This window comes from Xiphophorus couchianus, chromosome 9, assembly GCF_001444195.1.
Source record: "Xiphophorus couchianus chromosome 9, X_couchianus-1.0, whole genome shotgun sequence".
Lineage (NCBI taxonomy): Eukaryota > Metazoa > Chordata > Actinopteri > Cyprinodontiformes > Poeciliidae > Xiphophorus > Xiphophorus couchianus.
The window spans coordinates 21,548,765-21,571,955 of NC_040236.1; the positions used below are offsets into that span (position 1 = coordinate 21,548,765).

A 23,191-nucleotide genomic window follows, 5' to 3' on the forward strand; every position below is an offset into this window, starting at 1 on the left:
AACCCTCTCCTAAAAAATCCAGAGCTGGTGTATGCAGCTTCCCAGGCTGCTCTACCTCTCAACACTCCATGACTCCTTGCTGTGTGATAAAACAAGTGACGGATGACCGACTGACCGCCGCCGCGGTGGGTGGAGGACTCATGAGTCAGGAGAGTCTATCAATCACCGCCAAGGTCAAGCAAATGTCTGTGCAGGTGAACGCACTGTCTGATGCCTTCAGGCAAAAAGAAAGAAAGAAAGCTGCAGGGCCTCTTCTCAGACCAGATAAATTGCAGCAAATAGGTTACCTTGACGGAGAGACAAGCTGATTTTCCCACATGAGCTTGTAGCTTGAGACAAAAAATTTTAGATTTTAAGGTATTACGAATAACAAACTCACAGGCTTGGGAAGATTGAGGGGAATTTCAGCGCTCTTTTCTTTTCTAACAATAATCAGACACAAGTACGGAAGTACTTTGAGGTCAGTAAAGGCTAAAATAATGACGGCGTCTTTCTCGCACAGTATTCAAATCTACAGAACTCGGTCACAGTTTGTCACGTTGCTGATGTATTTGATTCAGATTTCATTTGAGGCAGCTGGGCACCAATGAACACGGAAATAAAAGTAAAAACTTTTGTGGGGCCTCAATCCTTTTCCTGAGCTGTGGTCGGCTGTAATGCACAGCCGCAGATCCTCACTGAGCTCCCTTTGCTTCAGCCGTTACTCGTCACCACAAATTGACTGCGGGACGCTTCCCGTTTATCACCTGCTATGTCGATGAAAACAGCTGCTCCCAGTTAATCGGGGTGGTGGTTAGGATACTTTAGGTCAGCAAGGACGATTTGGAAGGTTGTAGAACCTTGGATTCTCCCACAAACTCAAACCAGTCTGGAATGGGAAATTCCAGAAATTGTTTGTTTGTTGTTTTGTTTTGTTTTTAGCATAGATCACCGGTTCATTGCAGTATCACATTTTCACATAATTTAAATATACTTTGTAGTTAAGTTTAAAGATTTCTTTAAATCTAAATCTGCCAGGGTTATGAATTATTCTGGACGTTGTTGTATGTGTTAGGCTTAGCTTCAAATGAAGCTGCTGAACTGACTTTTTCTTTGCATATACTTCTGCCTCCATCTGCTGGTAGATGATGGAACTACACAGAAGAAGACGCTGAACAAACACACTGCAAAAAGTGAGTTTTTGTAAAATATCACACACATAGGATACGTTTTTTCTGTGTGTGTTTGCTTCTACTGGTTGCGCGGAGGAGCCAGAATCCAAACGCAGGTCGTGACGTGAAATGTTACAGCGTCTGTTTAAAACTAATGAATGTTTACACAGTATTTTCCAGCAGTGCAGTTGTACAATCTTTGCACATCTTAATTACAAAATCTTTTAAGCAAACCACAAACAGGAGCCTTAAAGTAGCAGAAACACTGGATTAATTACATTTTTCTCTAACTAAACTCTTAATGAAACACTTAATGAAAATTCTCACTGTCAGCCAGGATCACAGCGTTGCAGCCGAGACAGATTTTTATCGTTCATGTTCCTCACGAAGCTTCGACAGGAAGGTTTCAGCAGCTTTCTGCCCTCTAAATGTGTACAGACGCCATAATACGACTTGAATCTTTTTTACATCTGGTCACATTAGCCACGAGCTTTAATTTACTTTGGTAGAATTTTACTGTTTTACTTTCTTTTCATTTTTGCTTATAGTAAATCTAAAAATATGGCGTGCATTTAGTCTGATATCCAAAATAAAATCCAAAGAAGCTGAACTATCTTCAGGGCCGTATTTCAGAAAACAAATTCAGAGTAGAACGCAGTTACTCTGAATAAACGCGCACATGACCTTTGGACAAATTAATAACTGTCAAGTTAGCTGTAATGCTCATAACCGTCTAGGCCATAACACAACATTTTTATTTATTTTTTATCGATCATTTGTAAAACTATATTTTACAAAATGGCAAAGCTGTAAATATAATATACATGTGCGTCACAATAATATATTAGATTTATTCACTTTTAAGTAATATGTTAATTTATTCAGGGGTGTGAAGCTATGTTTTGTAGTAACCGTGTTTTTCAAGGAGGTTTTGGATCAAAACAATTTCAAGATGTTTTAGAAATCAGTTCTTTTATTGGCTGCAAACGGGGCTCCGGATTTTCATAGTCAAGTTAGCTTTGTTAGTTAAGCTTGAGTGCGAGTATGTCAGAAACCTTCATCAATGGAAGGCAGAAAATGCGATTCGCCATGGCAATGGGAGGAAGAGGAAGCTTCAAAGTTTCTTTCTCTTTAAAAATACCAAAACATATTTAACAAAAAAAAAACAACAGCAAAACGGCAAGAGTTAGGGTGGAAGAGACAAAGTCAACGTGTGCGTGTGATTTGACATAGAGCTAAAGTTTTATTCTCTACACTTCACTTGCTTAATAAAAAAACAAACAGTGGGGGGGATTTATTTGATTGAAGAAAATATTACTCTATTTTCACTTGCGACCAATGAAGAACGCTTAATAAAAATGAAAGGAGTCAGATTCTGACTGGGTCCCGACGGAGGGACGGCCATCTAAAAAGCAAAACTGAGCAACTCATGATGGATGGAGAGAAATAAAAGAGAAAGAGAATAGCTTTCATCAAGAACACCTGCCAGGGACTGAACCCCAGTGCCCCACATGACGGGTGGAGACGCTAACCGCTGAAGCTAACGTGGACTTCATTAGATGATTAAATGTATGAATGATAGCTTCGCATCCAGCTCACAGGAAACGCTGCCACAGTATCATTCCTGACCGCATCCTGTTGGCATTAATGTGAAGAGCAGCACAAATAATTTGTCCAGCTCGTGTCACGCGAGCGATGTGCGCGGTGTCATCTTATTCAGATAAATTATTGACCGTGGCGAAAAAAGCGGCAACACAAGGAGAAGTGGAAAATGGACGCGAAGGCCTCAGAGGTTTTAATAGGGAACATTAGTGAGCCTTCCACTTCTCACAGTTAAATATGTTGTGCCAAAAAGTGTGGCACAGGTGGAAAAATCAACTGTTGGTTATGAACCTTATGCAAGCGAGTCATTGCTGAAACCAACCACTAGAGGTCGTGTTTGCAGTTTGAAAACAAGGCCTGAGAGGGAGACAGCACACATGAGTGATCAAAACTCAACATTAATTATTGCTTTGACAACTCAAATCAAAGCATGGTTACAATGGCCCAGTCAAAGTATAGGCAGAAAATCAAAAATGATAATCTGGTAATCTGGGATTGAGTCTGGTGTTTACAGACACTTTCCATTCGATCAGACTGAGTTTGAGCTTTTTTTTTTTTTTTTTTTGAAAAGAAGGTACAAAGTATTAGCTCAGAAAAAAACACAGCTGTCAGCAGGGCTGGAAAATAAATCAATAACAATATATATTGCGATACACACATGATCAATATCTGCAGATTATATGTCTGATTGAATGTTCAATAATTCCGCTGAATTCCGAGCTAGAACTGCACAGCATTCTGGGGGATGTAGGCAGAGTAAAGACTTTAGCCGCTCAAATGCTCAAGGAAAGCTAAGCAAAGCTGAGTGGCATCAACTAACTCAGTTTGTCTTTGGTCACCTAGCAACAACCTGTTGAGAAGCTCGCGCAGTAGCAATTTCATATTTCGCCACCATGCCTCATAACTGCTTAAAAATAATTTAAAAAAATAATGGATTGAAAACTGGATGACACAGGAAAGATCATACCACCAGTGTGGCAGAATTTTATAAATTTAAATAAAAAAACTAATCAATAATTATCGATTTTGACAGATATGAAACGCTTTTATTGCGATGCGTTGGAGTCATTTTGTCCGGCCCTACGTCAGCACTTGGAAAACCGAGCGTCTGTTTCCCCACACTCTAGGCTCCATTTTGTGAAACCCTAATTAAAATACAAGGAAGTTTATCGTTTTTATGTGAAATGAGTGTGAAAAATCTACTTTTCTAAACGCGAGCTGCTTTTCGAGAGCTCTGTTTTAGTCTATAATGCCCGAAATGGAACTGTGTCCATCTGAGGGCCGCAGAACAGAACTCGGTTCACCGGGATACGCTTTTAGCAGCATGTTCTCTCTCCGATAAATAACTGTCGTACTTCTGAGTTAGTTGAAAGGATTCTTCTGGGCCAACACGTTTCCAAATGTTACCCCCCCAAAAAACTCCAGCAAACCGAGCCTCGAAACACAATAAAGGCCGAGTCGTTGTTGTGATTACTACATTCCCTTGGCGGCCATTTAAAGCTGTTTTTGTTCGCGTTTTGTTTTTCCAGTTTGGCCTCTTAGGACAGCGGAAGATAAAAGCGGCAGAAACACGCCGACCTCCTCGCCTCCATCTCTGGTCATTTCTGTGTCAGCCTGATTGGAACCTCGATAGTTGCTCCGCCACCCGCAGGGATTCAGCCAGTTTGGACGAGCTCCACCAGCCACGGTTTTATGGTTTTACTGCGCGGCCCACCCACGCACGGTGTGTGTGTAGTACTACAGGGCTGGCCGTCCCTGGCTGGAACACGCGGGCGAAAACCGTTTGACCCTCTGTGGACTGTGCCAGCATGGCAACGCGGCAAAAACAGCTCAACCTCCCCGGCAGGCAATCATTGACTTGCATTCGATAACTGCCCGAAAATAAAACGGAGAATGTCCAGAACTCATTTGGAACTGTGTGGGGGGAATGAACGCATGATTATGTGGGTGGAGAGGCGGTGAAAGCAGCATTCCAAAGGTCAAAGGTAAGCCTGGACTGATCCTCTTCCATCATCTGTGGGTCTTCCCGGAGTCACATGGAGGAAAAAGTTCTGCCTCCATTCTGATGGGTTAGTCAATAAATAACCGAGGTAATTGTAAAAATGTCTTTTTAGGTGGCTCTTTATGTTTAATTGGTTCGCAACACACGGGGCTGTCAGTCGTCCTCCCGCCACGTTACTGCGAAGGCTACGAAAAGGTCAAGGCTGGGTGGGGGAGGGAGGGAAAATGAAAGCTTTGAAGAGAATCAAAACGCCCATTACGAGACGGCTCTACTGTCACTGCACAGAAGCTGCTGCTCTGGGAATCGGTACATATGGGCAATTATCAGAGAGATAAATAAAAGATATTGAATCAATGTTCAGCTAGAGATTGAGGGCTCCACCTTGCGTGTATCTCCGTTATCCGTGCAGCTAATAAAGTCACTTAGAATTGTGCCCCATAAAAATCCAGCAATGGTAATAAAGTTGTGAACTACAACAGGACGCATTTGTCAAGCATTGATTTTTATAAACAATTGTACATTTCTTGAACATTTTCACTTTTTGTTACATTACAGTCGCAAAACGTCATGTATTTTGTTGGGATTTAATGTGAAAGACCAACACAAAGCAGCACATAGTTGGTCTTTCACGCAAAGTGCTCTTATATATATATATATATATATATATACAGTATATATATAATCTAATACTTGTATCTGTAGAAGTCACATGGAGAGACCGCGTGCTACGCCAACGCATAATAAAGACAAAGAAAACTTGACTTTCAAAGTTCTTCATAATTATTCATCTGAAAAGTGTGGCATGTATTTATTTCTCCCCTCCCGAATACGCCCAAGAAAATCCAACGCACCCAATTTTCTGTAGAATTTAATACAGACATGGTCGACATGGACATAAAGTCTCATCACGATATTTTGTGGTAATATTGCGATCACGATAAAAGTGATGATAAGAAGTGTTAATTCCATCTCTTTTTGGTAACCGTTACGACCGTGACTGTTTCTCACAGTAATTGTAGTCCCACAAAACACAAATACAGCTCTTGGGAAAACATTCCCATTTGTATTGCGCTTAATCACATTTCCACACTTGTTGATACTTCAATTGAAGAGTCTGCAAATAGCGAAAATGTCAATCCGCACATTACAGCCAGTTCTGCAGAGGGGATTTTTTTTCAACATTTCATTGTGATTTATCGTGACAACAATAAATCACAATTCTTATCATGACAAGTACCGTATCACTATCAATGACCGTTGATAAAATAAACGCCCAACTCTAATTTCATATCAGTTTTCCGAGGTTAGAGAACATTAGCAAACACACAGCGTCATGAACGGCAAGAAGCACAGCGGACAGAAAAAGACGTGGAAGAGTTTAATGCCGTTTGGTTGGACAACAATATCCCAAGCTTCAAACATCTCACAGAAAACTGTCCAGTCCATCATATGAACATAAAGATGCCCACATGTCAGGGTCGTGGTCCCGATGTCGATTGCGAAGCACCAACCTGATGACTTAGATATTATGTCAAGATTATTACCAGATGGTTTACATTTGACACTTTCTGAAAAACACATTGGAGTTTAATGCTCATACTATTTTATGTGCCTTAATGCATTGTCACGTATGCATTGGGTAATTATTAACACTGAAACTGTTATTATTATTATTATTAACACAGAAGGCAATCACCTTTAGATATGTATGTGAAACATCTTTTAATTAAACAAGTGAAGTGTTTATAGTTGGCATCTGAAAACAGAAATATTCTATGGAATAATATTAGGTGAGCACGGCTATATTTAATTCTCACACTGCCTTTTCGAATGCTCGGTATCAACTTAAACGTTTGTTTTTGGTATGTGTTTCACGCAGGAAGATCATTACTGGTGCACCTATTGAACAATTCAGGGATTTTGAGCTTCATCAAACACTGTTGGAATTAACCTCAATAATATTCATTAAGATATGAACTGCTTCTTACCTACTTCGCAGGACTTCATTTGTAATATCCACGGAAATCTGGGTTTTAAAACTTAAATTGATTTATTTGGGTTTTTTTTATTTTTTTAATCCCTAACATTGTCTATTGCAGTAAACATTTCTCCTCTTTACCCAGTCACAAGACCCAAGCAACATTTTTAATCTCATGTTTTGGTTCCAGAGTGTCTTGAACCTGTTTGTTTATGACACTTGACCCGAATGAACGAGGCTCATCTGCTTCTGTTAAAATGCTGTGGTGGTGTTTTTTTAGATGTCAGTTAAAACGAGGCGGCATTACACTTTCCTCTCTTGCTCATGGCTAGAGGACCTGATTTTTTGTTTCAGTCTTGAAGTTTTCCCATGTTTAAGATAAGTTTGGCCCTTTGTGTGGAGATTTTTGCTAAACGCCAAGTGTCATCCGGTTGGGTTTCATCAATTAGTAATATCTTTCATAGAGACAGGTTTCCTCTGATAATGTTTCGGATATGGTCCGGCACATGTACGCTGGAAAGGATTCACACCATTTGAACTATTTCATAGTTTGTCATTTTGTATGCAACAGACTAACATGCAGTAGTTTGCAAAAGTATTCATACTCCTTGAACCTTTCCTCGCTTTTTAGTGTTTTATTTGTTTAAAAAAAAAAGAAGTGTTGAATTATGTATAATTTTCTTTCTACTTTATAATTGTGTACCACTTTGTGTTGGTCGTCCACATAAAACTCCAATGGAATATTTTTCTGTCTGTGACAAAATATGTAAATGGGTGCTAAGTTGTGAAAAAAACAATACATAGTATTGTACAATTTTCCACAACAATCTTAAGGTTTTGCATGATTCCTGCTCCCGAAAGGCATACCTTCCTAGCTTTTTCTTCCATCTTTTTTTTTTCTTTTTGCAAAACAGCTAATTTTCATAAAATTGTCGCTCTGTCTGCATGTTCAATGTGGTTCTCCTACCAGAAACCTCTGCCCCGTCTCCAGTCTTCCGCAGCGTCTCTAACAGGATTGCATTTAGCTCGGCCCGTCATCCGCTGAACTCTGAGCGGCTCCGCCGCACGCTCTGGGGCCATCAGAGTAAGAGGAAGCAAAATACAAATGTTAGAATTATACACTCATTTTTTGCTGCCAATGTCACATGAAATCGAAATAATCCCCAGTGAAGTTTGAGGCTGTGGACATGGGGGGGGGGGGGGGGGGGGGGGGGGGGGGGGGGGAAGTGAGATAAAGTTCAAGGAGTTTGGACAATGTTGTTACCTACAGGAGCTAAACGCAGCGTTACAAAACAAACAGGGAGACATATTTTTAGTCCATGTGTCATGTCTCTACTTCATCTGCTACTCAGGACACACCTCATGACTTTTTTATTTTTTTTCCTTGTAGATATCTTGTAATCATCCTCATGTGTCCCTGTAGAGTTTGTCTTCTTTGGTCTATTATCATTATGGGAGGGTGAAAGGGGAGATTTTGTGATTATGTAATAGGTGTTATGAGATTATACAACCTAATTTGAATTTTTTTTTTTTTTTTTAAAGTTTCTTAACGTCTAACCCATACCATAATATTTCTTCTAGACTCTGCCTCTAGTTGCAGAATGCACTCATCTGATTGGTAGTTTAGGTCAGCTCTGGGTAATCATTGATTTCTGGTCGTGAGCTATTGTTTTGAAGCTATAAGATGGGGTGGAAAAAGCAAAACAAAACCAATCATATACTGTGTTTAAGCCCCAAATATAGCAAGATTAGTTTATTTTGGTGATCCATTCAGGCACGTCGGGAGTCTTTTGACTCGTGTTTGTTGCTCTCACAGTGTGGAGAAATTATTTTTATTGAAAACTAATACACATATGTAAAGCCTGGCGTTTTTGCAAAACAAGCGAGTTGTGTGGAAGAGCCAAACCAGAATCAGTAGCAACATTACTGCATCATAATAATCACAGCATTCATTTGAAAACAATTTTTTGTCTATTTAATACATACAGTATATTTATATATACATTTTTATTAATCTTATGTCAGATGTGCAGAGTTTTGTTCCCCCCCCCCTTCAACTCTGTGAAGTCGTTTTATTGACGCCACACTAAATTTATCATGATTATTTTACAGCATTTTGGGAGTAGCTGAAACACGACCAGGGTTTAATCATTCACTTATATACACAGCTTTTATTTCAGATGTAAAACGGGTTGTTGTTGCAGTCCTATCGACGCAGTATCTCACTATGAGCATAAGACAAATTCAGGGAGCTATAACCATATGTGTGTGTGTGTGTGTGTGTGTGTGTGTGTGTGTGTGTGTGTGTGTTGTTAGCTAGTGTGTGTTCTGAAACAGTGCAGTGAAAATAGTATTTTTAAACTTACTGATTTCTTCTGTTTGTGATGTTTTGTCGCACTTAATGTTTGAAATTACACCAAAAAATCAGATTATTCGTCTGTATCTCATTCAGATTTAATTCCAGACTTTGACTATGCCCCTCAAATCTTTCCCTTATTTTTTTTTCCTGTAGTCATTCAGCCGTTGTCCTACTTTAAAACCCAAGTTTAATTAGACTTTAGGTCACAAACTGATGGACATTCTCCTTTCTGTGTTGTTCTATTCATTTTTCTAAAATATTCACTGAACGGTTATACAACACAAACAAAAGGTGAATATCTTCTATTTAAAGACACACTTTCAGATAGTGGGGGCAGGGAGGTTTATGGCTTTTGACCTTTGAAAGATATGCGGTGTGACATTAGGCTTAGTTTGGCCACGAATATATGCAGAATGCAGTTATTAACAAAGTTAGTTACTAGATCAAACTTATCAAGGGCACCAGCTGATTATGAGGAAAGAACAGCCAAATAGTTTCAGCCTTGGAATGAATACCTGCCTGCTCAGGCTGCGGCGTTAAAATACAACAGATGAAGGACTTGAGTTTATCTCCGACGTTCGCCGGATCAGAGACGGCGTCTCTGCTTAAGGAATCCATCATTTAAAGATTCCTTCAAGATTTCAAATAAGCCGAAACAATTCTGGCTCGTTTCTCAGCCAGAATTCAGTCACCGAGACGGTAGACGGAATATTTACTTTGGATCCAGATTTATATATCTCCCTTCGGCAAGCAAAAAAGAAAAAAAGTTTCCTGCGGTGCCGGATAAAGGGACGGCTTCCTTCAGGGCAGAGTTTTTTTTTTATCAAAAAACATGATGTTTGTGCAAAGTTCTCCTCTTGCCTTTAGAACCGAAAGGTTATTGCAGTGCATTCTGGGATTAATATTCAAGTCAGGTTTATTTGTACAGTGCAGCACATTTCAGCAACAAGACAGTTGAAAGTGCTTCACGCCGTAAAAGTCAATTCTGAAACAAGCGATTAACATTACAATTTTGTCAAAATCATCAAGCAAATACACAACAAATACATTTGTCCAATGTTCCAGTTATTATTAATCAACTGTAAACTGCTGGGTTGTTAGGCTTGATTTAAAGGAGCTCAGTGTTTCAGCGGGTTTGCAGTTTTCTGGACGTTTGTTCCAGATTTGCGGCGCATAGAAGCTGAATGCTCCGCCTCCAATGTTTGGTTCTGGTTCTGATGCAGGACCAGGAGACCTGAGAGGTCTGGAAGGTTGATACAGCAGCAGAACTTTAATGTGTTGTGGTGCTAAACTGTTCAGTGATTTATAAACTAACAGCAGCATTTTAAAGTTTATTCTCTGAGCTTATAAAAATAAGGTTTTCTTACACTGACCTACTTATTTACGGTATTCCTCATCTGTTCTTTTATTTTCTCCAAATCGGCCAATGATATGTTGCTTTTGAGATCATTAAGCCAGCTTCGTGGTTTTTTTTTTAGTTCTTTTTTTTTTTTTCCACTGCTGTGTTTATTCTCAGCTATCCAAGACGTGTGGTTAATTATACATTTTATTTAACAAGGAGGTGGATTATATTTTCACATAAGAGCCACACTGGTCTGGACAGCTTTTTATGCTCAAATTAAAAATGATTGTATTTAATCGGTTTTTCTTTGCCTTCTTCTTCGAAGTGTGAGCACAATAAAAAACTGCGGAAATCTTTAAGGCAGCATCTTGACCGCATGCTTGTTTAGAAATAATAAATGTATAATGAAAAGCAATTGTTTCATAAGCCAAGTCACTGCAGGGAACTCAGCATGTGACCTTCCTCTCAACTTTAAAGGTTTAAAATAGTTCCTTTTCCAGAAACCAGAGGGCAGCTTCCTTTATGACGCCACCTGAGGCTCCAAACGTTTCCAAGCCACACTAAACATTTATAACTGCTCCGTGTTGGCATTTTTTAGCCTTATTAAGAGCCAGTAAGGTCTTCCATGAAGGTCATTTTAAGTGAAGAAGATTCAAAGGAAGTTCCTCGTGTCGTTTCTGTCAGCGACGTGAGTAACTATTATTAATCAGATTATTGGCTCTGTTATCAGCGAGGCGGCGTACCGGGTAAATGCTGCTGCTGTTGTTGCTGCTGCTGCTGCGGCGCAAAGTTTCTTTTTTTTTTTGCCCTACTCGTACTCTGGCCCAAGGTGCGCGACCTTTGAACCGATCGGGGCGGGCGGGCGCGCGCGCCGCAGCTGGCTCTATAAAGGCGGCGCGGCGCGTGGGAGCAAAGCGTCAGGTAACCCAGGTGAACACGGCGGCTCCGGACACACAGGCGCTCATCTGCAGGTGAGTAGGTTCCCCCGTTTGACACCGAGACGAAACGGGCTTAAGGCGTTTAGAAAAGGAAACTTCCTTATTTACGATTCGGAGCTGAAGAGGTGCACCTGCGTTTTGGGGAAAAAACGCGAGGTTATTTCTTTGACTCTGATGATGATTGTGATTGTTTTTGGTTTTTTTAAATCTCTGTCTGCTACAACATAAAGAGCCTTTTGTATCTCATACTCCTGAAGTTGTCAGGCTTTTTTACTCTTGAATCGATCATAACTGAATCATTCTTCTTTAAATCAAAGTTCAGGTTACTGATTTAAAATGGGTCTCATTATTATTATTATTATTATTATTATTATTATTATTATTTTGTAAATTAATTGTAGTTAAACGTAATAATTAACCATTCAGGAAACTCTCACACTTTGTGACAACCAACCGCAAAGCAATGTCGGTCATCCCTATTAGTAAGATGTTTCAGTAGAAATTGTGATTTCTTTCCATTGTAAATCAGTCTGACTGGTGACAGATTTTTTTTTTTTTATTTTTTTTTTATGTAAACAGATTGTCCTTCTTTCCTCCAGAAAAAATATTTTTAAAGAGTTGAATTTATTTAGAAAATTGACCGAGATAAGCACCAGCACGTTTTGATGGCATTTAGACACCATTATAGAAATTAGTACAAATATCTTTTCACTTTAAAAAAAAACAATGTTTGTGGTGGTAGGGCTTTATATGTAAATCTTCCCGATTCATAATAAAAACGAGTCAAAATCTGAATCAGAAAGTCAACTCTCAAAGATCAACAAAACTATTGGAAAAGCAGTATTGGAACATTTTGCTCCCAAAAAACCCCCATCTACTTATAACTTTAAATTTAGATTTTTCCAGATAAAAACATGAGTGCCTTTAATAGTGGACACCTGGCTAACAGCATGAAAGACAACTTGTGAAAATGACAAAATCACCTCGTCTGGATTTTTTTTTGTTGTTATGTTATGTTATGTTGTTATGTTTCACAAAACAACCACCGCCAGCTCAGCAGGTTTTCGTATCGCTCTGTAGAGTGGCATTAACAGTCAATGTGACGACCAAAACCCCGGTCGAGCCCTAAAAGTCACATCAGGTCTGCTTTGTGTTTCTTCATTCCTTCGACTTCATTCTTTTAACTTCTTGTCATTTTTCCAACAGTCATGGCTCCGAGACCACAGGAGGGGAACGACTCATCCTCCACCATGAGTAGGCTCTTTTTCTCTTTTCTTTTTTTTTGGATACTTCTAAAGTCCTTCAAGCTGTCATTAACACCGGTGTTTTCCAATCCCTCTGTTTGTCTTTCATTAGGTGACAGGTCTAAGGGTAAAGATAAGGATATTCCACCACCTTACTCCACCTTGGACCTGGAGAATGAGGAGCCTCCTGAGGACGATCCCTGGGATCTCCCAGAACTCAAAGACACCGGGATCAAGTGGTCAGGTGAGGCAGCTGGCCGTCCTCATCCCATTCCTTTTTCTAAAAGCTGACTCTGACTCAGTGTTTTGTTTTGGGTTTTTTTCTTTCCTGCCGCACAGAGCTGGACACACGAGGGAAGATAATGAGAGTGCTGACTGCCATTGTGAAGCTGATTCTGCTGCTCGGATTACTCTACCTGTTTATTTGCTCGCTGGATGTTCTCAGCTCTGCTTTCCAGCTAGTCGGAGGTGAAAACCAAATTAGTGCCGTGGGTCACTGTGACTCATTGCACATTTGTGTTCTGTATTAGACAATAGGGTGCTTTCGTGGCGTGTAGCCTATGAAGTACTTCACCGTTGAACCTTGAGGTTTGTGTATGTACAGGCAAAGCGGCTGGTGACATCTTCCAGGACAGCGCTGTGTTGTCCAACCCCGTGGCTGGGCTGGTGATCGGGGTGTTAGTCACAGTGCTGGTGCAAAGCTCCAGCACCTCCTCGTCTATTGTGGTCAGCATGGTGTCTTCTGGATGTAAGCAAGACTCTTTACGGACAAGGACCGTCACCATGAGGGTCTCACTGAATGATCATTTTGTGCTAAAATACCTTTTCTCTTAATAGAGTAATGCTGACGTCAGTCAGTAAGGCTGACAGGTAGACGATGCAGTCGGCCGTGTAACACTTTAGGTCATAACCTTGGTTTTGGACCACCATAAATATTTCTAAGCACACACATGTTTAAAAACTTTCTAGTTTGTGTGACGCAACAAGTAGTAGAGGACCAACGAGCGCTGTGTTGCTGCATATTTCACACAGCCTGAGAAAAAATTCCATTATTGATTTTGCTTCCTCGGACATCTCATGAAAAGGACTGGAAAGTGGGAAACTTAAATAGCTCTGAAACCGTAACTGGGTAAACTTTGTAAATGGCATAATAACGGCCGAACTGGCTGATTTGAAATTTGAAAAGCCCAGTGAGGAAAAGAACAATTATAAAGTAGAGTTATAAGTTATTACTTGATTGTTTTGTTTAAATGAAACCTTGTGATAGCATGTTAGCTCTGAAAACACTTGTAGGTCACATGACTACAATCCGGCTTCTGAATCTCAGAACATTGAACTTATTTATCAAAGCACAGCTAAGCCAAAAAGTATTCCTCCGATTTATATTTCCTTATTGAATGTGATATTATTATTATTTTTGGAGCAGCCCAGCTCCAAAATAATCTGTTAGAAAATCTACGGAGCGTTACCGATTAGGATAAGAATGGCTTTCCGACCTGAAAGACCTGAAGGTCAACATCAACATGGAAGCATGCTAAAAGTTTATGCCAAAAATACAACAGTCAGTCAATAATGTAATAACTTACATGATCGTTAAAAAGTTATTGTCAGTGGTTCAAAACTGGACAAATCAGTGCATGATTGATTGCGACGTACCTTGAGACTGAAAACTCAAGATACGTTTTTCTAATTCTTAACTTAGGCCAACAGTAAATGCAAGCATGACAGCAGGATTATTGAGACCCATCAATTAATGCTTCTGCTTTTGTTCAGTGCTGGACGTCAAATCTGCAGTACCGATCATCATGGGGGCCAACATCGGCACGTCGGTCACCAACACCATCGTGGCTGTGATGCAAGCCGGAGACCGAAATGAGTTCCGCAGGTAAACAGGAACCAGGAAGTAATAAAATGCAAAGGGTGACCTCCAGCAAAGTGTTCACCGCATTGCTTTCTTTACTTTTAGGGCGTTCGCTGGCGCCACCGTCCACGACTTCTTCAATTGGCTGTCTGTGATAGTCCTTCTGCCTTTGGAAGCAGCGACGGGCGTCCTCTTCAGACTCACCGACCTCCTGATCAAGTCCTTCAACATCGAGTCTGGAGAGGACGCGCCCGAGTTGCTGAAGGTCATCACGGACCCCCTCACCAGCTCCATCATCCAGGTGACAAAATGAGTCGAGATGGGAGGGTTTGGATGTACTGTTCAAGATTCGGGCAAATGAAACACTTCCTTGTCCTCTCAGCTGGACAAATCGGTGATCACTGACATCGCAACTGGCACTGGCGATGCTAGGAACAAGAGTCTGGTCAAAAGATGGTGCAAGACAGAGAAAAACACGGTAAGAAATCAACAATTGCTGCAGCACATGAAGAAAAATCAGTCGCAAAAATTAGAGTCTAGGAAGGATAATAGAGTCTGTTATCCTTCCTCTAAATCACTGATATTGTCCTTCCCGATCTGTGACCACAGTGATTCCATTGTGTGAGGTCATGTTCTTTAAAAGGAATTAATGTTGCTTGCTATAACAGGAAGATGATTGTCTGCTGCTGGATTGCTTACTGTGTTCCCTCACTTTTTTTGGGACATGTCTCAGACTTTCTGGAATGCCACCGTGGACAGCTGCCCTGCAGGTTACGTCTGTTGGATGGAGGGAAACCAGACCTGGACTCAGATGAACCAAACATGGACCAACTACCTTGAGAGATGTAATGCCTCCCTGAATGTTTTGTCTTTCTTCCCTTCTTTTTTGGGGGGTGGTTGAGGGACTACTACAAAGCAATCAGGACAACCTGATCCACTAAAGCTCAGTGAAACGTAAGCGGGCCATTTGGCCAAAACAAGGCTCCTCTGATGTGTGGACAATGCCAACCATTGAGATGCTGCAGTGCCTCGGTTTATGCCTCAGCTTCAGTGTCTATCTTGCTGAATAAGTCTTTTCATGCAGCCTTTCTCCAGCACAAGTCCTTTACGTGGATCACTTACTCAAAGTATTCTGCTCACGCTTAAAGTAAATCACTTGTTTGGCTTTGTGTGCTTCATTCTTACTGCGTTCTTTTGCGCAAAACACACTTCCAGTCGTCTCAGAAGCTTGAAACGTCTAAGAGAGTTTACAGTGAGGTCGCTCATTGTAAATGTTGACACTTATTTGCAGGCAAGCACATCTTCGCCTACGCTGAGTTGCCAGACCTCGCCATAGGCCTGATTCTGCTGGCGCTCTCTCTGCTCGTTCTCTGCACCTGTCTCATCCTCATCGTCAAGCTGCTCAACTCTATGCTCAAAGGACAAGTGGCTGTGGTCATCAAGAAAGTGCTCAACACAGGTACAGACATTAAGCACCACACGTTCACATGCTTTCTGAAGCCTGTTTGATAGTCAGCGCACCTGCGTCGTCGTGGTGATTCTTGATGAGCAGCACAGGCACAGCCCTCCTGTTGCTCCTGGCTGGACTCCAGGTCCAACAGTACTGGAGCGTCGCTCAGAGAGCTCAGGCACAAATTCTGTTTTGTACGAGTACTTTTCTTTTTTTGTGGTAGTCATCATATGCTACCAGCTCATTAGATCCAAACTTGTTGTTCTGTTCCAGACTTCCCCTTCCCCTTTGGTTGGGTTACTGGCTACATTGCAATTTTGGTGGGAGCCGGGATGACCTTCATTGTTCAGAGCAGCTCCGTCTTCACATCGGCTATAACACCTCTTGTCGGTAAGTCGCCTTGGATCCACTTAAATTCTTTTTGTTTGATTTTACATCCAGACTTAAATCTTGTCTGTCTTCATTTGCCAGGTATTGGTGTCATTTCCCTTGAGAGAGCTTACCCGCTGACCCTGGGGTCGAACATCGGCACAACAACAACCGCCATACTGGCCGCAATGGCTAGCACTGGAGATAAGTTAGGCAACTCGCTGCAGGTATGTAGTAATGTAGTTATTTGATTGTGCTTTAAAAAGGCACAATGTGGCTGGAAAACGCATAATACCGCCCCTCTAGTCAGCTTCTCACGCTTATTTTGTGCTTAATATCGCTTATTTGTTAAGACATGTATGTAATGTGCGTGTTCTCTTCTTGCCTAGATTGCACTTTGCCACTTCTTCTTCAACATCATGGGTATCCTCCTGTGGTATCCAATCCCCTTCATGCGGGTGCCCATCAGATTAGCCAGAGGCCTCGGGAACAAAACCGCCAAATACCGCTGGTTTGCAGCTCTCTACCTCTTCCTGTGCTTCTTAGTGTTCCCCCTGGCCGTGTTTGGACTGTCCATAGCCGGCTGGCAGATCCTGGTCGGCGTCGGCGTGCCCATCGCGGCCCTCGCCATATTCGTGATTGTCATCAACGTGATGCAGTCGCGATGCGCCCGCTTCTTGCCCAAGTTCCTTCGCAACTGGGACTTCCTGCCCCGGCCCCTGCACTCCATGGCGCCGTGGGACAAAGTGATAACGACCTCCATGTTCCTCTGTGGCAGACACTGCTGCTGCTGCTGCAAGTGCAGCAGCTGCTGCCGAAAGGACGAAGAGGCGGAGAAGATCTCCAGGGCCAGCAGGAAGAGCCTGGCGACTTACGACAACCCCGCCATGTCCAGAGACGAAGAAAAGATGGAGAGCGAGAGAGCGACGCAGTTCTGATTTCATCGCGGGGTTTCCTGTGAGCGGGTGCAATACTTAATGCAACTGTATTCTCGTGACAGATTTTGCAATTGTTCATTCCTTCTCAGGTTGTGGTAAGGTGTTGATTATCTAATGACAAACTGTAATATACACTGCCTGTTGCCTTGGAGACTACGGACAAAACTGCCACACATTTATTTAATGTTTCCCAAATCAATGTACATACCGCCTGTCTTCTATAAGTTCACATATAGGTTTCTGTGAATACAAGCTTTTTTTATTATTTGAAAATTTGTTTCACATCTGAACATTTTGGATTCCAATGTAGCATTTTAAATTCATTATTATTTGCCTATGCTAACACTCAGTATTTAAAACTGTGTAATATTTGTACATGTAAAAAATGGCTATTTTTAAAGTACTACTTTGTCGTCTTTTGAATATGGTTTGTTTGTTATGTTCGTAAATTACAGCTTGCGATAATTTTTTTTCTACTCAACATGACATATTTAGCTAATTTGTGACTCAGACTGAGCTGCTCCAGCAGGTTTCACATGACTGGTGAGGAAGTCACACTGCAAATATCTTAGTACACTTGAAATGAGACAAAACTAACTCACCAGTAACTTTTAAGCAAGATTTAGGAGTTTGCTTAGAGTCAATAAGTACTTAATATTGATGAAAAAGTGCTAGTTCCAATAATTATTCCACTTAATACAAGACATTTCTCCCATGTTACAAGTGAAATAATCTGCTGATGAAACGGATCCTTTTCCATCAATATTAAGGATTTTTTTGTTTAGTTAAAAGAAGCTCCTATATCTCTTGCTGAAGTTACTCGTTAGTTTTGCCTTATTTCAAGTGCGCTAAGAGAGTTGCACTAGAAACTAAACTAAAACTACTTGGAAAGACTTGGTGTTTCTGCAGTGTAGCGTTGGTGTGCTGAACGAAGAGATGAATGTCATTCTGAAACCACGTAATTACAAAGCGACAAAAACACGCAGCTGAATAGGTAGAATTTGTCCTTATGTTACACTAGAGACCATTTTTACATGTAGAGAAGTCGTAATCGATCAATCAAATTTTATTTGTATAGCACATTTCAGCAGCAAGGCATTTCAAAGAGCTTTACATCATTACAAACACAGAAACACAATGCAACATAGAATCAATAATCAAAACACAGCATTAAGTCAAGTTCCATCAATAAATTTGTAATTGATTACATTTTAAATACAATTCTAAACAGGTGGGTTTTTAGTCGAGATTTAAAGGAAGTCAGTGTTTCAGCTGTTTTACAGATTTCTGGAAGTTTGTTCCAAATTTGTGGTGCATAGATGCTGAAAGCTGCTTCTCCTCGTTTGGTTCTGGTTCTGGGGATGCAGAGCAGAACCAGAACCGGCAGACCTGAGAGATCTGGAAGGTTGATACAACAACAGCAGATCTTTAATGTATTGTGGTGCTAAGCCATTCAGTGATTTATAAACTAACAACAGTATTTTAAAGTCTATTCTTTGAGCTACAGGGAGCCAGTGGAGGGACTTTAAAACTGGTGTTATGTGCTCTATCTTCCTGGTTCTAGTCAGAACGCCAGCAGCAGCATCTGGATCAGCTGCAGCTGTTTGATTGATTTGTTGGACAGACCTGTGAAGACGCTGTTGCAATAATCAATACGACTGAAGATGAACGCATGGATGAGTTTCTCTAGATCTGGCTGAGACATTAGTCCTTTAATCCTGGAAATGTTCTTTAGGTGATAGAAGGCCGACTTTGTAACTGTCTTTATGTGGCTCTGGAGGTTCAGGTCAGAGTCCATCACTACTCCCACGTAAAATATATATAGACATAATTCAGGTTTAGATAAGACAAAGGTTGTCAAGTTCTTAAAGTGGTAGTACAGATTTTTTCTTTTTAAAGCTGGGCTTCGGTTGGAAGGTTATGAGCAGTTGGCATTTTGTCTATAAAATACTCTGTTGGCATATTAGATTTTTATGCAGACTTATAAGAGATTTTGGAGGCTGAAGCCTATTGATAGATAAAGCTGTGGCAATCTAAAAGTACGTCTATGCTTTGCTGAAACCACTGTAACCTTTCACCCCACTTAGGGAAGTTTGGTCAAACTGGCACAGGAGCAAATTAACCATTAGCCAAAATACTGTGAAGGCTAAACAGACTTCAGCAAAGCTGCCCTGTTTTTCCATTCTTTTAAGCTTTCAGCCTTTTCTTTGTATGGAGCTTGCTGGAGTTGGGAATGTTTGGTACCTTTTGAACACTCTAGAAAAGGTAAGCGTCCGCCCTCTCAAGGAAACGCTGATGTTAGCCGCTGTTAGATATGCTAATTCTGCTAATGGCGCTAATGTAAGATGCTCGAGAAGATTTAAAATGTCAGTCATTTCTATCCATTTTAAATGACTAAAACCTAGCTAGTTGTTGCACACAAATGGTTGGAAATACTTTGTTCACATAATTAATAAACAAAGAATATATTGAATGCGGTTTATTTTGGTTCCTAAAGAGAATCAAATGAAATATTTGTCACCAGTTCAGTTTTACCAAAAAAAAAGGGTTGGAAATCAGCCTAATCTCTCTATATATGCAAAAATAAAATGCAGTAAAAGTCACGTCACACATTACGTATTGACTGCTCATGATGTCGTGACGGAAGCCCACTAACTTTCCCTTTTAAAAGAAAGCAGAATTGGCCCTTTAAACGTGGTTTAAGTGAACTTGGTGACCCGAGGCCCATAATAAACGGTCTACCACCCACACTGCCACACCTGCGCACCTTCTGCTCAGGTATTTCTCGGTGAAAGAGATTTGCTAGACTTAGAATACATTGCATTCAGTCTGATATCGCACTCTGTTCCATTCACATAATCATAATGCAATCATAATTAATTTCTAGCCATCGGTTTCAGTGCAGTGGAAAACCACTACAGTGTGTTAGCTGTGGCACAGGAGCCATGTGTCAGACTGTAAACATGGAGCCGTTCATACTCATATGTCCCATAAACCGATGCTAAACAATTGTTGATTTGTCACTTTATTGGTTAACAGGGATCATTTATGCCTGTAATAAGTGTGTAAAAAAAAAACAACAACACATGCAACAGGTGAGTTATGAACTCAGTCGGTCACAGCCTGTGCGCGCCGTCCTTATCAGGGTTAAACTCAGGAGTTCTGTGAAGGACTTTTATCATCTGCAGAATTCAACCATAAAACCTACTGGATCACGTAGGGGGGAAAAAAGAGGCAGCTGCAACGATTCAGAGGGAAATATCAGCCGACACAACGCAGAGGCAGAAAACATACAATGGAAAAATGTCAAGTGTAAATATTCAGCAGGACTTTTATCAGTTGGTATCACAAAAGCCAGTATCGTCCGGCGCCGGTATATCGTGTGTTTAATTTCAGATGTTCTCCGGTTTCACCTCAGAAATAACCGGAGCAGTCGGCTGCTTCTATTAGGAAAAGTTCAACAAGTCCGTGTCGGCATAAAGGACTTTCTTTATTTGATGTCAGGATTAAGTGACGGTGTGACATTCAGCAGGTCAACTTAAACCAAGAAATGACCAATAAAACTTGACCACGTGGCTCTGACTGCGTTTGGGGGGACGATAAAAGGGTGTTGGGGGGGGGGAACAAAATCAAATGGATCAACTGATGATGAAAAAAAAAATAATAATTATAATTTGTTGGCTGTGCAGCACTTCATAATGTTTCACGGCCTTTTAAGTGAGCCGTATCGCGCAATAAACTGAATAACGAACAGTCAAGGTCAGTCGCGCTATCAGCTCATTAAAACTTGGCAGCATAACTGCTCAGCTGGGGATCATAAAGCGCTTTTCACTCCATAACCACTACAGATCACTGGGGTTTTTTTATTTATATTTTGTTCTCGTTTTTTTCCAAATTCTCAAACGTGCAGTAGTTAGCCTACCTTTATTTGATAACTGAGTTCAATTTTGCATACAATCTCGACTTGTTTTAACCCTTATTTCTCATGATCTTTTGGGGAGGGGAACTGTTTTACTTTAGAAATCAGTTCGCACAATGGAAACAAGTACATTTCCGTCATTTACTTGTTAAATTTGGATAATAAACTGAGTCAGCAAAAGCAGTGGTTAGATAAACTGAAAACAGATGTTTAAAGTCCTTTTAGTGAGATATTAGAGGGTTTTTTTCTATCTGTCTGAAATATTGAGTACCATTGCAGTGAACTTGCAGTGGCCTCCCCGGCCAAGGGAGGGGACCCTGGCGGTCCGATCCTCGGTTGCAGAAACTGGCTCTTGGGACGTGGAATGTCACCTCTCTGGTGGGGAAGGAGCCGGAGCTAGTGCGTGAGGTCGAGAGGTTCCGGCTAGAAATAGTCGGTCTCACCTCGACGCATGGCTCTGGTTCTGGAACCAGTCTCCTTGAGAGGGGCTGGACATACTTCCACTCTGGAGTTGCCCAGGGAGAGAGACGTCGGGCAGGAGTGGGCATACTTGTTGCTCCCCATCTCGGCGCCTGTACGTTGGGGTTTACCCCGGTGAACGAGAGGGTAGGATCCCTCCGCCTACGGGTGGGGGGACGGGTTCTGACTGTCGTTTGTGCTTACGGGCCGAACGACAGTTCAGATTACCCACCCTTTTTGGAGTCCTTAGAGGGGGTACTGGAGAGTGCTCCTCTTGGGGACTCCCTTGTTCTGCTGGGGGACTTCAACGCTCACGTGGGCAACGACAGTGAGACCTGGAGGGGCGTGGTTGGGAGGAACGGCCCACCCGACCTGAACTCGAGCGGTGTTCTGTTGCTGGACTTCTGTGCTCGCCATGGATTGTCCATAACGAACACCATGTTCAAGCATAAGGGTGTCCATATGTGCACTTGGCACCAGGACACCCTAGGCCGCAGTTCGATGATCGACTTTGTCATCGTTTCATCGGATCTGCGGCCGTATGTCTTGGACACTCGGGTGAAGAGAGGTGCGGAGCTGTCCACTGACCACTACCTGGTGGTGAGTTGGCTCCGGTGGCGGGGGCGAAAGCCGGTCAGACCTGGCAGGCCCAAACGTGTTGTGAGGGTCTGCTGGGAACGTCTGGCGGAATCCCCTGTGAGACGGAGCTTTAACTCCCATCTCCGGCAAAACTTCGAACACGTCCCGGGGGAGGTGGGGGACATGGAGTCTGAGTGGACCGTGTTCCGTGCCTCCATTGTCGAGGCGGCCGATCGGAGCTGTGGCCGCAAGGTTGTCGGTGCCTGTCGCGGCGGCAACCCTCGAACCCGTTGGTGGACACCTTCGGTGAGGGATGCCGTCAGGCTGAAGAAGGAGTCCTATCGAGCCTTTTTGGCCTGTGGGACTCCGGAAGCAGCTGATGGGTACCGGCGGGCGAAGCGGCATGCGGCTCGGGCGGTTGCTGAGGCAAAAACTCGGGTGTGGGAGGAGTTTGGAGAGGCCATGGAGAAAGACTTCCGCACGGCTTCGAGGCGATTCTGGTCCACCATCCGGCGTCTCAGGGGGGGGAAGCGGTGCAGCACCAACACTGTTTATAGTGGGGATGGTGTGCTGCTGACCTCTACTCGGGACGTTGTGGGCCGGTGGGCAGAGTACTTCGAAGACCTCCTCAATCCCACCAACATGCCTTCCACTGAGGAAGCGGAGCCTGGGGACTCTGGGTTGGGCTCTCCAATCTCTGGGGGCGAGGTCGCCGAGGTGGTTAAAAAGCTCCTCGGTGGCAAGGCCCCGGGGGTGGATGAGATCCGCCCGGAGTTCCTTAAGGCTCTGGATGTTGTAGGGTTGTGTTGGTTGACGCGACTCTGCAATATCGCATGGACATCGGGGGCAGTTCCCCTGGATTGGCAGACTGGGGTGGTGGTCCCCCTGTTCAAAAAGGGGGACCGGAGGGTGTGCTCCAATTATAGAGGGGTCACACTCTTAAGCCTCCCTGGCAAGGTCTATTCAGGGGTCCTGGAGAGGAGGGTCCGTCGGATAGTCG

At 42.3% G+C, this 23,191-nt stretch overlaps 1 protein-coding gene across 2 annotated transcripts; it reads left to right on the forward strand.

The window, feature by feature from the left end:
* Nucleotides 1–46: 46 nt before the first annotated feature.
* On the forward strand, nucleotides 47–17,638 carry LOC114151554 (sodium-dependent phosphate transport protein 2B-like). 2 transcript variants are annotated; one of them, XM_028028832.1, is made up of 13 exons: nucleotides 47–1,172; nucleotides 12,579–12,626; nucleotides 12,729–12,860; nucleotides 12,956–13,084; nucleotides 13,221–13,364; nucleotides 14,390–14,501; nucleotides 14,583–14,778; nucleotides 14,860–14,955; nucleotides 15,211–15,322; nucleotides 15,769–15,936; nucleotides 16,201–16,317; nucleotides 16,399–16,523; nucleotides 16,686–17,638. In XM_028028832.1, the coding sequence occupies exons 2-13, from the start codon at nucleotides 12,581–12,583 to the stop codon at nucleotides 17,232–17,234; spliced, it is 1,926 nt and encodes a 641-aa protein (XP_027884633.1). In that variant the 5' UTR covers nucleotides 47–1,172; nucleotides 12,579–12,580; the 3' UTR covers nucleotides 17,235–17,638. The 2 variants fall into 2 exon arrangements, with proteins under 2 accessions (XP_027884633.1, XP_027884632.1); XM_028028831.1 differs by lacking the exon at nucleotides 47–1,172 and adding an exon at nucleotides 11,304–11,405.
* The last annotated feature ends 5,553 nt before the right edge of the window (nucleotides 17,639–23,191 follow it).

Coding starts and splice junctions, on each gene's coding strand:
- LOC114151554 (XM_028028832.1), top strand. CDS start 12,581: ATGGCTCCGAGACCACAGGAGGGGAACGACTCATCCTCCACCATGA. Junction 13,085..13,220: donor TGCTTTCCAGCTAGTCGGAG/GTGAAAACCAAA, acceptor GTGTATGTACAG/GCAAAGCGGCTGGTGACATC. Junction 16,318..16,398: donor GGCTATAACACCTCTTGTCG/GTAAGTCGCCTT, acceptor TTCATTTGCCAG/GTATTGGTGTCATTTCCCTT.